The sequence below is a fragment of the Neodiprion lecontei genome, chromosome 4 (genome assembly GCF_021901455.1).
Source record: "Neodiprion lecontei isolate iyNeoLeco1 chromosome 4, iyNeoLeco1.1, whole genome shotgun sequence".
Taxonomy (NCBI): domain Eukaryota; kingdom Metazoa; phylum Arthropoda; class Insecta; order Hymenoptera; family Diprionidae; genus Neodiprion; species Neodiprion lecontei.
Genome location: NC_060263.1, coordinates 10882001 through 10895701, shown reverse-complemented (window position 1 = coordinate 10895701; position 13701 = coordinate 10882001). Strand labels below are relative to the sequence as shown.

General features: G+C 40.7%; 1 protein-coding gene across 6 annotated transcripts in view; it reads right to left on the bottom strand.

Annotated features, from left to right (window-relative positions):
• The window catches only part of LOC107226377 (tubulin polyglutamylase TTLL5), a 310488-nt gene that overhangs the window by 119168 nt on the left and 177619 nt on the right, over positions 1–13701 (bottom strand). For all 6 annotated transcript variants that reach the window (XR_006904213.1, XR_006904214.1, XM_046739187.1 and 3 more), the window contains exon 6: positions 13384–13597. Coding sequence is in view for 4 of the 6 variants with exons in the window: in XM_046739187.1 (XP_046595143.1) it covers positions 13384–13597 (214 nt within the window). In the remaining 2 variants the exon portion in view is untranslated. The remainder of the gene's footprint in view (positions 1–13383; positions 13598–13701) is intronic.

Here is a 13701-nt window from a genome sequence, read left to right as displayed (position 1 = left end):
GCCTCTCGTTTGCTACGGTGACATCCGACGGTTTCATTCTTATGGTTCGGTTCTTGGCGTTGTTGTAAGCCGAAACCAAATCAGATGAGACATCGAGCCACTTGTAGCTTCCTTGCATGCTGAACCGTTTCCACATTTTACCTTTTAGCGTACGATCGAAACGTTCACAGATCGAAGCCTTCAAATTACTGTACGTGGAGTGAAGTTTGATTCCGTAACGTGTTATAAGCGATTCAAATTTCGAGTTGTAATATTCCGTTCCTCTGTCGAGATGTAAATTTTTCGGCACCCGTCCTTGAAGAAAAACAGATTCCATTGCCTTCGTAACGTCATTTCCAGACTTGCTCTTTATCGGTACAGCCCACCCATACTTTGGAAAAATATCAATGACTGTGAGCATGTACTTGTAGCCTTTGTTTCGTCCAGCGTATGACGCCATATCAACAAGATCTGCCTGCCAGGTCTAGTCGATACCGCGCACGTCTACACGTCGATGCGGGTAATTCCGGCGTGCAGGCTCATGCAGTTCCGTCACCAGTGCTTGCTTTTCCTCGATCATATTCCAACGCTCTTAGTCAGGTGTCCAATTGAGAAATGTTATCAGCGTTTCGAATCGACAGGTCTCTGCCTGTTTTATAGTCTGTGTAAAAGGTATCCAAAGCTTTTTCCGTGGTGAGCTCTAAGGCTTTGATCATTTGATCTAGGTTGTCGATTTGTTTTTGCAGCACGTTGAATTTTCGACTCAAGATTTTTAAAGTTACAGCATTGTTCAGCTCTGCGGGATTTGCGACATCGCACAGTCTCTTGTTTCGTATATCGACGTGCCCGTCCGCTGTTATTTGAAATCAGACACCCGGAGGACTGCGAGTGCTCGCGGCCGTGTTTTCATCCAGATGCCGTCCAAAGACGACGACGCTCATCTCGATAATGAATGCTAAAACGATGGGAGCTGCTTAATAAATGGTTCCTGCTTTGCGTAGCTCTTCGATAATGGAGATTATTTCGTGATCGTGATTCTGATTTCCCGCTGCCTGAGATGCCGGGAGTCAACGAAGACGCTCCACTAACTCGTTTGGATCATCCCAGAAAACGTATTCTATTTCAACACCTTGTCGAGTAATCATAGCTTACGGAAGTGGACCTTTACCTTTGCGGGGAGGTGATGGGGAATAATCCATCAATTCGGCGATGACATTTTCGAATTTGTAACTGTTATCGTTTCGAACAGCCCCATCGGATGAGTAATACTTTTTATGCGCGTTCGTTGCGAGGATTATGTTTTTCCCGATCTCCAGCGCTCACAGAAGAATCGTCAGGCTTCTTTTTGAACAAAAGTTCCAGCACACCCGTCGTTTTAGGGTAAAGCGTATCGCCAATACGGATGTAGTCACTCTCAAAAGATATCAACGAATCACCAATCATTGGTCTGTTTGAGAAGTTGTGTACACCCTACACGTTGTCCAATTCACTTTTCGTCTTCGCATCTCTCATTAGTGCAAAATACTCATCCTTGATTTTCTCGACCGGTGTTTCTACCATTGTTTTATCTCCTGCCGAAGCAAAGGAATCGTCCATTTCCAAGACAGTTTCATTTTTCGTTTCATTTTTCATACGCTTTATTTCTTCTTCAATTTCTTCCACCTCTTGTTTTAAAGGTTTTGTATCTTTTGTAACATTCACCAGTTGTTGCAAGGGAGTACTACTGGTTTGAAAACGTCGCTTAATTTCTGAGACGTAGATTCCTTGCCCGACTTGAGCAATCTGTGTTTTCGACGGATCGCAGCGCTTGCTTGAGCGATCTGAAGTAGGACATCTTTTTGCTTGGAAATTTCAGAGATTTCCATGTTGACGCAACTGAGTCTGCAACGCTCCTGCGTCTCTCGTTTGAAAACGTTAGATTTTATTCCTTTTCCAGGCTAACAAAAGAATCGAAACCCCTCCTGTATCGTCCTTCGTTGAGCTCACTGTCTTTGTCGATCACCAGAAACACGTACTTCTCACCGTTCTAGCATGCAGAGCACACACTTGTAAACTCTGTGTAAGACATGTGTTTGCACGGTCGTTGTATACGTGTCTCAGGTTCATATCGTCTTGTTTGAATAACACGAGTAAGTTTACGTTGTCACGCACGAGATGCTTGGGGATACGCACGTACGTCTGACAGAGATAGAAACAGTCAACGTCGTGATGTGTACCCATGCAAAACTAGGCCCTAATATTGTCCTGCTTTTCGCACGCTACATCGTCAAATAGGATTACTGAGTTGGACCATGCTTCTTTCGGTGTAATCACTTGCTCAGGCTCAGTCAACGCGAAATATTCTGTATCCTCAACATTGTCCAACAATTGCTTCGATAATTGGTGTTCCGGTTGGTTGAGAGATTTTGAGTGGATGTGGATATTTTCAAATCTGATTTCGTTGGGATGGGTTATAAGGTTGAGCAGCGCATAAGTTTTACCACAATGTGACGGTCCACAGAATATTGCACGTACACTATTCGGGAATAATTCACCGTGCCGTTTGTGCCTTTTGACATTTTGCTCCGAAAGTTTGCCAAAATTTATCACGGGAAGGTTAGTAGGTTGTTTCTCAAACCGCATCTCGGACATGACTGATCGGATTTGCTATAAATATCCCGTTTTGAAGCACTTTTCTTCAGTCAACGCACGAACATGATCGCGTACAGAGGTAAACGAAGCAGCAGGCGGCAACATCGCAGCAAGAGTCTGGAGAATAAAATCATCAACAGCCTTACAGTTGAATTGCATGTACCTGGTTATCAGTACTGTGGGCGTGGTACAAAATTAACAAAGAGACTCGCGCGGGGTGATCCGGGAATCAATCTTCTCGACGCAGCTTGCAAGGACCACGACATTGCTCACTCGCCGAATCGTGAAAATCTTAAAGTTAAAAACGAGGCTGATAGGGTCTTGAAATGGGTTCTCGCAAAGAACGCTTTGGGTGAGAAGGCAGCCGCGGGGGCAATAGCTAATACAATAAAAATGAAATCAAGACTCGGAATGGGAATTCGAAAGTCAAAAAATGTGACCTTGGGAAAAATTATAAATGCTGCAAAACGTTCTATGGTTCAAAGCAACGATGCAAAAGTAGCTATCGAATCTGCGCTGAAGGAAGCTGAGAACGCCATTAAAAAAGCGGGTGGTAAATGTGAAGTGCGAACACCTCGGGTCCTACCGCTACCTTCCAAAGTCAGTGGTTTTCTACCGTTTTCGATTCCTATTTTCGCTGGACTTAGTGCTACAGGCGCGTAAGCCGGTGGTGCGGCAGGTGTAGCAAAAGCTGTGAACGATGCAAGTGCTGCTCAACGAGAACTGGAAGAGAGCAAACGACACAACAAAACTATGGAAGCTATCGCGTTGGGCAAAGAGCTTCATATGAAACCGTACAAAACAGGTCTTGGTCTCCATCTTTCAAAAAACTAGATGCGATGCTTCCACGTCGAATGTTGACTGATTGGGACTTGTTGAAATATGCAAAAATCCTTAAGGTTCTACATTTCCGCGGTGTTTTGATGCGAAACGAAACGCCCAAAAACGGTCCACGAAAAATAATCAACCTTGACGACAAAGACGGTCCGGGGGGTCCTACACTGGGTTGCATACAACTGGGTTGGTAGTGTTGAATACAATCATGAACGGTACCAAGATTATGATACATTTGAATGCGGACACTTGCGTCTGAAATTTGTAAGTGGTGAGCTATATAAAAATGGTGCGTGATTCATCAAAGTCAGTCTACCACTCGCAGTCATGGATGATTCGTCGACGTTAACGATTTCGGGAACCTCTTCGATTCTCGAGGCACAATATTTCCCACCGATCGAACTTGCTCGTGATGAAAGTTATGCTCTTGGCTTCGTGGAATTGTTGAACTTTGATTAGATTCACAACGTTGATGTTGGTCACATTAAAATTTACAAAGCTGATGAAGTGATCACCATACCTACCGGCAGCTACGAAATCGAGGACATGGAGATGTATCTTTAGAACGTGCTAAGAAATACAGATATCAGGCTCGCCATGAAACCCAACAATAATACATTACGCAGCGAAATCACATGCAACCACACGATTGATTCTCGAACCGTTAACACCTGGAAACGTGGAGTTCCTGATAGCTCTGGGTTTGAAACTGACACCTTTTGGAAGAGGAATTTCCGACAACTAAAAATCCGATTTTGCTGTTTTATCATCTGTTACGTACCATGTAGGAAGAAATCTTAAACATTCAAACATCAGTCGTCTTTGACGAATCCGTTGCGCATTACGAGATTTACGCTCACAAACCTTACGTCTTGTCAACTTTCAACAGCGATAGAATTCGAATCACCGTTCAGCATCACGATTTATGCATATTACCCAGCAAAAGTTCGATACATATCCATGGACGACTCCTCAAACCTGATGGTACAGCTTCTGTGAACACACAGCTCGTAAACAACGCGATCTGTCATTTTTTTGAAGGAATTCGCTACGAAATTAATGGAGTTGAGATTGATGGACGCAAGAACGTTGGCCTGACAAGTCTCATGAAGGGTTACGCTTCCCTGCACCCTGGTCAGACTTGGCTGATGAAGAACGCTGGATGGCTTGATGTAGAGGAGAAGAAAAACTTAACCGATGCCGAGGGTAATTTTGACGTATTCATACAGCTCAGCATGATATTGGGTTTCGCTGAAGAGTACTGCAAGATCTTTGTCAACGCTAAACATAAGTCAATCTTGACGAGATCAAAAACTGCCGTCAACGCTATCATGCAGACTCAAGTGGAGGAATTCAAAATCACTATTAATGCAGTGGAATGGCTAATAGCGTATTTGAAACTCGCGGATCAGAAAAAAGTTGACCCACTGAATTTCATTCAGAAAGATCCGCCTATTTTGATGAGCTTTCGCATTTGGGAATTGTACGAATATCCCTTACTTCGTACAACATCGAAACACGTTTGGACTGTGAAAACTTCCACTCAGCTTGAAAAACCTCGGTACGTCATTTTGGGTTTCCAAACAAGTCGAAAGAACAAGACCGGCAAGAACGCAAGTCCTTTTGATCATTGCAATATCACGGACGTCAAGCTATTTTTAAACTCTTAATCTTATCTCTACGGTAACCTGAACCTCAGCATGAGTCCTAATCTGTACGCGCTCCTGTACGAGATGTACGCGAACTCCCAAGCTACCTACTACGACAAGAACCCCGAGCCGTTGTTGACAAAGAGTGAATTCCATCCAGACGTCCCCTTATTCGTTATCGACCGTTCAAAACAAAACGAATCTTCGAAGTACAGACCTGTCGACATCTGTCTTGAATTTGAAGCTCAAGCCAAATTTCTCGCTGAAACATCGGCGTACCGCTTGATTGTTCACGATCGTATTATCGAATACAACCCGCTCAGTGGTAAGGTGAAAAAGTTGGTATAAAAGTTGACCCGTTTCCACCATCTCGCACAGTTCAAAGATGAAGCTTATCGCTGATATACAAGGCTTTCGTAGACCTTTCAACAATACCTTGACATTGAACGGATTGGCTATAATTTCAATCTACTCTGAAGCATCTCCATCAATGTTTTTTCAAGCCACCTTACGAATGGGATTGTATGGACGTCAAATACAAAAGCCAAAATTATAGGTTAAAACGCGATCTTCACGGTCTACCTTGAAGCTTTGGAACCATACCGTTGGAGGAAGTTGAGTGGACCATTGAAGACAGGTTGTGCAAAGCTGAAACCGTGTACGTAAAAGAAGAAGAAAAACGAGATTGGTCGCTCAAAGATGTCTCCAAAGATCAAATCATCGATATGCTGGACTCTGACTGTCCGTCGCGTCAAACCTTGCAAAAAACTTTACCTATGTCTCTAAGATGTGACGTGCATACAATACCCAACTCAATATGTGCAGCACAAAACGTTTTGCTACTTCAAAATTGGCTACAAAATCATCATACTGTTCGGATGGCGAGGGTGTACGATTTGTGTTACTGTGCAGAAGCGTCTACAAGAACGGTCCCGCATTCCTGGCGAATATATCATCCTGGTTATGATACTGTTAAATGAAATTATTGTACTATCGTTGTGAAGTAATTGTCAACTGTACCCTAAAAATTGTACTCAATAAAACTGTTTTTTAAAGAATGAAATTTTCATCAAATAATTTTATACCTTCACCTTCACCTCAGCTCTTGAGAGAGAATTTTTTTTCAATACAAAGCTTATGTAAGATTCAACCTTGCTCTCCATCCTTGACCGAGCTGTACTCAAACCGAGTTATGTTTTGCATTCCTAGAGCGATAGTAACCCAACACCGCAGATCCTTGGCTCAGAATGTTTACTACCGCAGCTATCGGTCGACCTTGCACTCTAGTGTGGACTGAACCCGTTTAAAATTCATTGTAGAGTCAGTAGAGTTCACATTACAGTTACAAGACGCAAACGCAGCTTGAAACCCTCCATCGTTGCTTAGTGGTATTTTGAGTAACATTTTGTTAGATTTTGAGACCTAATTCTAGTTACAATTACAGGGTACAAAACGGACGTAGGATTCAAGGTATACAGGATGGTTTAACGGTAAATGAAAAAATATTCATAATTTCAATTTTTTTTTTTTTTCTGGTTTATTGAACGTAAGACTTCCACAAGACACTGGATATTTGAATGTGATACTCAGATTATACGTATACGAATTCAAGTTGACCGTACGGTACGCCAAGATAGCGTAGATGCGACCGTATCTCCTTACTGGCTGTCGTCACCTTCTCGAACAAATCTTTTTGAAGGGCCTTGGTCAGTCGGTTCGGTAGAAAAATCGTGAAAGAGTCCTCCAAGTCCAGAACAATTTTATCACCAAATTTCGTTTCAACCCGACGAACGCCGCTGACTCGGTATTCGAAGTATACTTCGAGGTCCGAAAGCTTTTTCAAGGGCAGAAGTGTCCAGGCGAGCGACTTCGTTCAATTTTGAAAAGTCCGTGATCGTTACTGTCGAGTTGTATGTGCTCAAAATCTCTTGCGAGTTGATTGAGGTCAGATTTGATTTTCAGCAGATGTTTTACTTCTCCAATATTCTTGATGAGCACTGCTAGTCGTTTCTCTAATTCACGTTGTTGTTCCAGAGCACTTCTCATTTGCAAAAAGAACAGCTTCAGACTCGCGATGAAGTTTTCACTTTAGACTTATATAACGTTCCCTCACCACATAATTTGAAATTTGGTGGGAGGTAAAGAATGTCACATGGTTGATATCAAACCGGCATCTGAGTAAGTGAAAAACAATTCTTAGAACCATTTATTTTGGAATGTTGCGTGGTCGATAACGTGTGAAAGGAATGTGAGGTGGTTGATGTTACACATCAGCGATATCCGAGTGGATAAAAAACAATTTTCAGAACCATTAATTTTGGAATGTCACCATCAGCGATATCCGAGTTGATAAAAAAAACAATTCTCAGAACCATTAATTTTTGAATGTCGCGTGGTTGATAACGTGGGAAAGGAATGTGGGGTGGTTGATGTCAAACATCAGCAGTCCTAACATGGGAAAGAAATTCGAAGTGGTTAATGTTACACATTAGCAGTCCTATCGTGGGAAAAGAATGCGGGACGGTAAGAAAGTTCTCGCCCCCGCTGCACCCCCTACCGTTGGCAGACGAGCACAACATAAAGACTTTGACCTTCGGTCGGTAAGATTGTCGGTAAAACAGCACGATTTTGACCCTCGATCGATAAGAATTGTTGGTAAGGTAGTGCGATTTTTACCGTCGACCGATACAACTGTCGGTAAGGTTGCACGTTTTCAACCTCAGGTCGGTACGGCAGAGCACGTTTTATCTTACGAGAGTGGTGGTAACCTTCACGGGTTTGCGTCTGGGATGCGCTAGGTGGCTTGGTCGGTAAAGAAGATGTTGGTACTCGGAACCCGCCTTGATGTACTACTTACAGAGTACCTTTTTCAATATATTTGTTATCCAGCAGCCATTAAAAAATATTTCGTGGTGTATGTAGTGATTTCTGCAGGGATTTCAGTGTTACTTTAGCTGATAAGTCTTTTAAGGACGTCTCCTGAGCCACCATAACGCCCTTGGTGAAATCGATTAACACACCACAAAATATTTTTTTATGGGCAGAAATATATTTAAAATGGTAGTTCAGAATTTTTCCACTAGAAACCATTACGAAAGAAAAGCAGCAGCTCTGCATCTCCGTGTCGAGGAAGCTAAATTAGATTTTGGTACATTGGCATTTCATTGTATTTTGCAACTGGTAAGAAATAAATTGATTAATAGCTAAGAAGTACTCTGACGCCGAAAACTAGAAACCATTGTTTCCCAATAAATCACTAATTCCAAGCGAATATAATAACGTTAAGATATTATATATAATATAATGTGACTAGGTGCTCTTGACGTAAGATTTAAGACTAAGATTTAATTACTGTTGGTTAAATTTTCAATAAACTGATATGATATACATTGCTTTTTGATATGGTCAATTTTTTTCTTTAAATATAGATTTTCATGCCCACCAATGCTTCCTCAGGCTAACATGTACCCGAGCTAAGAGTCTCATCGTCAGCGTGCATCGACGCTTATAAATAAATAATTCTAACACAGTTTCCATAGGACTTCCGTTCTGTAAGTTTACAGTTTCGTAAAGAATTAATTAAAAATGTTCTTCTATTTTTTGGAAATTTTAAGCAGTGTTCTCGCTTTAAAAACCGATTTTAAATATCATATTTGTTTACAACAAATTAACTAGTTCGTTATTGCAGAATTAAGTGAATATATAATAATAGTGTAAGTTAATAGCTTCAAAATGGTCTTTGGATGAAACCTCTAGAATGATTTCAACTAAAAATATGTCCGTTCGAACGGGAGTGTGTTTTCGATTTTGGCTCTTTTTCCTGAATTTCGCCCTCGTGTAACTTGGAAAATAGGGACGAAAATTTATTTCTTTATAATGTTATGACGAATTTATTTGTTCTGTAGATTCCGTTAATGAAATTATAGCGAAACCGTAAACATCGAGGTCATGAATTGTCTCACTCAACCCTTAGCGGCCACACCTCAGCCAAGCCACATAGCGGCCGCATGGAGTAACTCATTACCCTACGCTGAAAAACCTAGATGTAAAAGACATATACATATATGGATGTTTTAAGACTTCTAACCGATTTTTTCATGTTTATTGAGGAGTTCTTCAACATTTCTAATGATTTTCATCACACTTGTCTACTACCCACAGATGTCGTTACTTGTATCAATTTCAAAGGTTTTAGACCTCTAATTTCACTTCTTTTGAGCCTGGGTTAACTAGTTACCCCGTGTGGCCGCTAAGGGTTAAGGTAGAAAGACTCATATGTATTGTAACGTGGCGTTTTAGAGCCACCCGTCACAAGAGCACAAAACTGAAAGAAACCTCCGGAAAACGCGTCTCTAGCGGGGTACTCCAACGGAACTCAATACAAAATATACAATAACTACCAGTGACTAACGCTTTCTTTGAAAATTCTGTACTTCGCGCTCCCGCGCAAGCAAACAAGGTACTAGGACGACGATTCCGACCACCGAGGGATCAACAGCTACCGATAATTACCGTTCCCGGCTCTCGATGACTTCGTCTACCGACGCGACGGTCTAATAAGACTACACTGGCTACCTTGGTGTGTTTCTGAAACACCTGGGCGAGCATCCATCCGAACTTCTCCTACCACCTCGACTGCCGGCGTTCAGGGATGTAAAGTTCTCCCGACAGCCGAGGGACCAACTTCTCAACGAGAAATGAGTCGCCCGCTTTCCCGGATGCCGTAAGGATGGCATACAAGCGAGACCGTAGCCTGCCATCTTCCGATTTACCGGCCAGGGGCCGGACCGACCCCTAAAGTACTACGTCCAGTTTGATAAAGCCCTCGTTCCGAGGATCGACGCAGCCTTCCTATCAGTAGGAACTGTTAAATAACGGAACCATAATCCACGACTTAGAATTGCATTAAGCCGCCGTGTGACTGTATGGTCTCCTTGATATATCGTGGGTAACTGGCCACTGCCAATACGACGAAACCGGTGGAAGCGAACATACGAGTCACAGTCAGTCGTAACCTTCCACTCGGTAACTTTGACCGGGAGGCATCCTGCGTCATGCCTCTGTCAAAAGGATCCCCAATGATAGGCAATCTGGACAGTAGGAAGCAACTATTTTAAATTTGTACGAGTTGGTGTCAACGATGAAATCACGGGCAGCACATTACGCAGCATCTAGAGGCAAACTTCGAAAACGTACGACCAAGTCGTAACCGATATTCGCCATAGAAGAATGACCTAATTATGGTGGGGAACAAGCGACCGATCGAAAGAAAGGAGGATCGCCTGACGACAGTGGCGAGATCGATGAGCCGAACTCCGATCTCCGTCTATCTACGCTCGACCCGCCAGGACACATCTTCGTTTCTTCCTTGCTCGTTACGCTTCCTTCGGTTAATTTTGCTCCCTTCTTCCTGATTAAGCTACCATCGTTCTATAGTTTGTTCTCTCGCTACCGTTTATCCACCACCCTATATCGTTTTGCACTATCGTTAGCTTCTTCCTTTCCTCTAAATTATATTATCTTCCTTCCTCCTTCCCTTTTCTTTTGCTTTCAATAAGTTTTATTTTAGGTAAATTCAATGCTGTGTGCCTGATGTCTAAGGTAAGACTTCTATCTTTGTATTGTATCGTTACGAAGTTGCTCACAATTTCTATTTTCGTTCTTATCCTGTTTATCCTTCTTGGTTGCATCGTGTGATGCCAGTTTTGTGTGAATCATGGTCCACGGCTTAGAGTTGCATTGAGCCACCGTGTGACTACATGGTTTCAATAATTAATGAATTCCGTGTCTTTGTGCGACCTCGTAACTACCGAATAAGTAATTTTTTCGTATTTGTGAACTTTTCTGATTATCTGTAAATTTCTATTAGTCCGCTTCTGTAATTTCTATCGTATCTATAAGATAGCTCAACTATCTTTACTTTGCTTTCTTATTAATTTTTGTGCTAGTAGTGCTTATTATATTTTATTCTTTGTGTCGCCTGTTATATTTTATTTATATTTTGCCTATTATATCGTAAAACGAGTTCCTTGGAGTATACCCGAGCATAGATTTAGCCACTAAATACTACCGTAATTTTCCTATTACTATTGGCAATCCTGTATTGTTTTGACTTTCTATTCTTTTCCTTGTATTTTTCTGCAGTACCGTATTCTTTTGTTGATTTAAGTTATGCGTATTATCCCTGATTTTATTTTAATAAGATGTATTTAGTGTGTTTCTCCATTTTGTAAGCCCTTCTCTGAATTTCTCACTATCTCATAATTTTGTATTCTCTCGAAAGTTATATTTTAAGATTTCTTTGTGTAATTTCTCGAATTTCGAAATATTATAACGCATTAATTCTATCGTCTATGAATAATCCTCTCGTAAATTGTCTCACGTACTTTACAGTCAGTCCTATTCTCTCGTCTAAACTACCGATTTCGTAAATTCTTAATAAATTTCAATCTTTCTTATTAGTTAAAATTTATAGTAACGTCTTATTCTTTGTTATTATCTCACGAGCTATCGTCATTTTGCTATCTATAGATTTGCAATAAAGCTCTCTCTCTTGCTTTAAATTAACAGAATAATAATTCACGTAGCTTCGTTCTTTGGAAATTGCGTAAAATCTTTAAGTAAATTCTTGCATTATATCGCTTCTCCCGACCTACGATCAGTTCTCTCTGTTAACTATCGTCTCTCGTTTTAAAGCTACCGTTGAATTCTATTCTGTCAAAATTTCTGTGGACTATTATTGTCTGATTTATTAACTAACGTTATCGTTGCCATCTAACTTGACTGACTTGAATGTGTAAACTTTATCGACAATATAATCGACTGATTGACCTGTTACTTTTTTCTGGCCTGAGTTTATCCTTTATTTCTTTAATTCTATGTTTATCGTTAGCTGCCTTGAATACCGCTACCGCTACTCTCACCAGTTCGTGTGAGTACTTGAGCCCAGCCAACCGTACAACGGGTTCTCTAGTTGTTTTTCGTATTGTTTTGTATTGTTGTTTGAAATGCGACGCTAAAGCGTCTGGCGCCCAACGTATATTATTTTGTTATAGCTTAGTAGTTCAGAATAATTAGAGAATCGCGCCAACGTGTCAACGGTGAGTCCTCATCTGATTGTGAGGGTAACACAAATTAGTGCTACAATGTATAATTAGATATACTATAAAAACACATTATATAAATGACACGATTTGATATGTAAAATTCGTTTGCAGAAATGCAATTTTTAGAATGATTTTTGTGTGGAAAAGAATCTGCAGAACATCTTCTGTAGAACATTTACTTTGTTGAACTGAATGTGTAGAATTGGACCTATCTCAGTATTCCATCCACGTCTCTGATTATCACTTGGTTGCAACTTACAATATTTTAGATAGATCAACTGACGTATGTATTCATTTGTAGAATTATTGTCGGATTATCCTACTTTAACCAGATTTGTCTGTTCGGAACAAAACCAACAGCATTGGAATACTACTGACACTTGTAAGGAGGGTATCTCGAAGGTAGAAATTCTGGATCACAGGTATTACTGAAACTTCTAGTTTTTCTCTTTCCAAAAATATGGAGCTTCTGATGTGTAGTTTCATTCATCGAGCCTCTCTTCACTTCGATCAAGATCGATTATATAGTAACAGTTGACGGAGTGGAATGCCCCAATGAACAAAACCTGTTGTTATTGTTGCCTGAAATATTAATTTTCATTATCCTCTCATGAAGTTGCGATGGCAGGTCCTCATAGATTCTAGTATAAACGGATATATCATTATTTCGCACGTGGTATTGACTTATATTATTACATAGTAAAGTATAAACTGCGAATATCCGACAACCTGATGAACCGAAAATCGGAGGAGGGCAAGCCCAATGGGTTGAAATACACATCAGTAGCTCAATATTTCGGGCCAGAGAAACCCCCGTAGAAGTTTCAGTTGAATCTGTAGTTCGGAAGTCTGATACTCTCCTTGTAAGTGAATCATATTAACTTTGGTATGATTTCAATCTACTATAAATTACTCTATTGAAATGCTTTACAAACAGTCAAATATTAATAGCTATTATTACGGATGAATAGTACCAACTTGAATTCTTCATACTTGAATGAGAGTTGAGGACATACAGGTAACGTGTACTCTGTAGTTGCCGCATCAGCAGACTGCCTCGCACATAAATTAGTAGGTATGTAAAATATTTTTAGCTATTACATGAAATACTTTCAACTGAAATTAACAAATGCATACTATGAACAGTTGGTCGGATAAAATCATACCTAAAAATCAATGCTCACACTGTTAACAATGTAAATACCGCGGCCACGAGAACTCGCTTTAGGCTTCACAATCCAAGGGCCGCGATACCTGAAATGCGCGGTTAATAACTCCCTCGATTCGCTGGGCAAGAGAAAGGTTTGTGGGATGAAATCTAAGTTCCTCGCACCTTTGCTCCTCTGCATTGCCTCGATATTTTTATAAAGTCGGTCCTTTCGCGTGATTTCGTAAGATCTGAAAAATGATAATCTATGTAATAATTTATGTCATTTAAATCTCGTAATTTCGTCAATTGAATATATATATTTTTTTAAATTTACTATCACAATAATACAAAA